This window comes from Gossypium hirsutum, chromosome D06, assembly GCF_007990345.1.
Source record: "Gossypium hirsutum isolate 1008001.06 chromosome D06, Gossypium_hirsutum_v2.1, whole genome shotgun sequence".
Lineage (NCBI taxonomy): Eukaryota > Viridiplantae > Streptophyta > Magnoliopsida > Malvales > Malvaceae > Gossypium > Gossypium hirsutum.
This window is the reverse complement of record NC_053442.1, coordinates 48,045,547-48,047,528: the sequence shown is the minus strand read 5'-3', so window position 1 is coordinate 48,047,528 and position 1,982 is coordinate 48,045,547. Positions and strand designations below refer to the sequence as shown.

Sequence of the window (1,982 nt, the reverse complement as noted above, 5' to 3'; positions counted from 1 at the left end):
TTTCTTTTTCTTAAAAAAAAAGAATAAAAAAATTGGTAGAATTAAATTCCATAGCCAAACACCAAGAAAGAAAAAAGTGGGTATCTGTAAACGTGTTCTAGAAGAGACAAGTTTTGCTTTAATTATTTATTTATGTTGCTTTATTTATTTTTTCTGTTTTTTTTTTTTGTCAATCTTGTTAGAATTTTGTGTATTACGTGTTTGAAGACGTGGGGGAAGAAGCGAAAATCAGCTTTGTAATGGGAATCATATCAGAAGAACAGTAGAGATGACATGGTGCAATAACACGGTCGATGGTAGAGCTCTGCATATAGCTACTAAAGAACCCACCGTTACCGTCGCCACCTCCGCCGCGGCCGCCTCAACCATTAGTTGCCCTTCATGTGGCCATAACATACCCTACCAAGATCAGGTCGGTACCAAATCCTAACTTAATCTGTAAGTAGATCCTTTTTCACATTCACAACTTTTATGTACTAATATTTATCTAGTTTATTTTATGTGGTTTTCAGGCGGGGATTCATGACTTGCCTGGTTTACCAGCGGGAGTGAAATTCGATCCCACTGACCAGGAAATTCTAGAGCATTTAGAAGCCAAGGTAATATTGGACAAGTGCAACCTTCATCCTTTGATTGATGAGTTTATTCCAACGCTTGAAGGCGAGAATGGAATTTGCTATACTCATCCAGAGAGGCTTCCAGGTACTTCTTCCATGCTGCAGATTATTTTAGGGGTTCGTTCTTAAAGCTATAATAATGTTAGTTTTATCTGTGTTGGTAGACGAATTTTAGATGAAAATATAAAAACTTACTGCAAATTTGTTCAGAACACAATGAAAGTATGTTGTAAGGAAAGTGCCAAGGATTGCTGGTTGTGTCGTGTTTCTTAGGTGGCCTAATTACGTGAGAACCTTTGATTCTACTCAAAACCACGTATTTTTTTCTTAATTAAATCCATCCCAATTACTTCATCATGTTCTAAAAAGCAATGAGTGGTCAATGATCAAATCAAAATAAGTAATATATTCACGTAATTAGTTTCCGGCATAGGAAGGAGTAAAAATCCTTTTTCTTTTTTTTCTTTATGAATTAACATTTTGAACGGTGCAGGTGTAAGCAAAGATGGGCAAATTCGACACTTCTTTCATCGACCATCCAAGGCGTACACTACGGGGACTAGGAAGAGAAGAAAAGTGCACACCGGTGATGAAGATGGAAGCGAAACAAGGTGGCATAAAACAGGCAAAACCAGACCAGTTTTGGTGGGTGGGACAGTGAAAGGATACAAAAAATATTAGTACTGTACACTAACTATGGCAGGCAAAAGAAACCTGAGAAGACAAACTGGGTAATGCATCAATATCACCTTGGTAACAATGAAGATGAGAAAGATGGAGAGTTGGTGGTTTCTAAAGTGTTTTACCAAACTCAACCTAGGCAATGCGGTACAAGTAGTAGTATTAAGGAAACCCTTAATAGAAAGTCGAAAAATATTATTCAAACTCCTAATTCAAGCAGTGGGGGCGTTGTTGAGTATTACAATCAACCTTTTGTTTCATTTGATCATGGTCATGGAAGCCATCATTATAGAGAAAACCCACCTCAAATCATCCCTAATTTTGGTGTTCAAGGTGATGAATCTTCGTTTTATCGATTAGCCTCTGATACAAGGAAAGGGAAAGGGAGATCACTTTGAAAGAAAAAAAAGGGAATTAATGGGAGAGATTTGAGACAATGACTCGGTTGGTTGCTGATGTTCTGTAATAGTCAAAATAACGTATCAGATTGTGATTTTGGTGAACAATTGAAGGAGGGGACGAAAGAGTGTCAGATATGCTTTGGAAGATTTGCACATCACCATTGATGCTCTTGAGCAAAGGTTTTAAAACAAGGGAGCCGCTGTCGTATATATGCTGTTTTTTTACCATTATTATATATATACATATAAGGTTTGATTACATTTATAGCTTAATTGTACAAAG

The 1,982-nt window shown here is 36.9% G+C and overlaps 1 protein-coding gene across 1 annotated transcript; it reads left to right on the top strand.

Moving 5' to 3' along the window:
* The first annotated feature begins 229 nt into the window (after positions 1-229).
* On the top strand, positions 230-1,729 carry LOC107901892 (NAC domain-containing protein 73-like). The gene is given in 4 exon segments (NM_001326913.1): positions 230-412; positions 513-702; positions 1,111-1,290; positions 1,293-1,729. Coding segments are annotated over 4 exon segments (918 nt in total). The 5' UTR covers positions 230-268; the 3' UTR covers positions 1,697-1,729.
* The last annotated feature ends 253 nt before the right edge of the window (positions 1,730-1,982 follow it).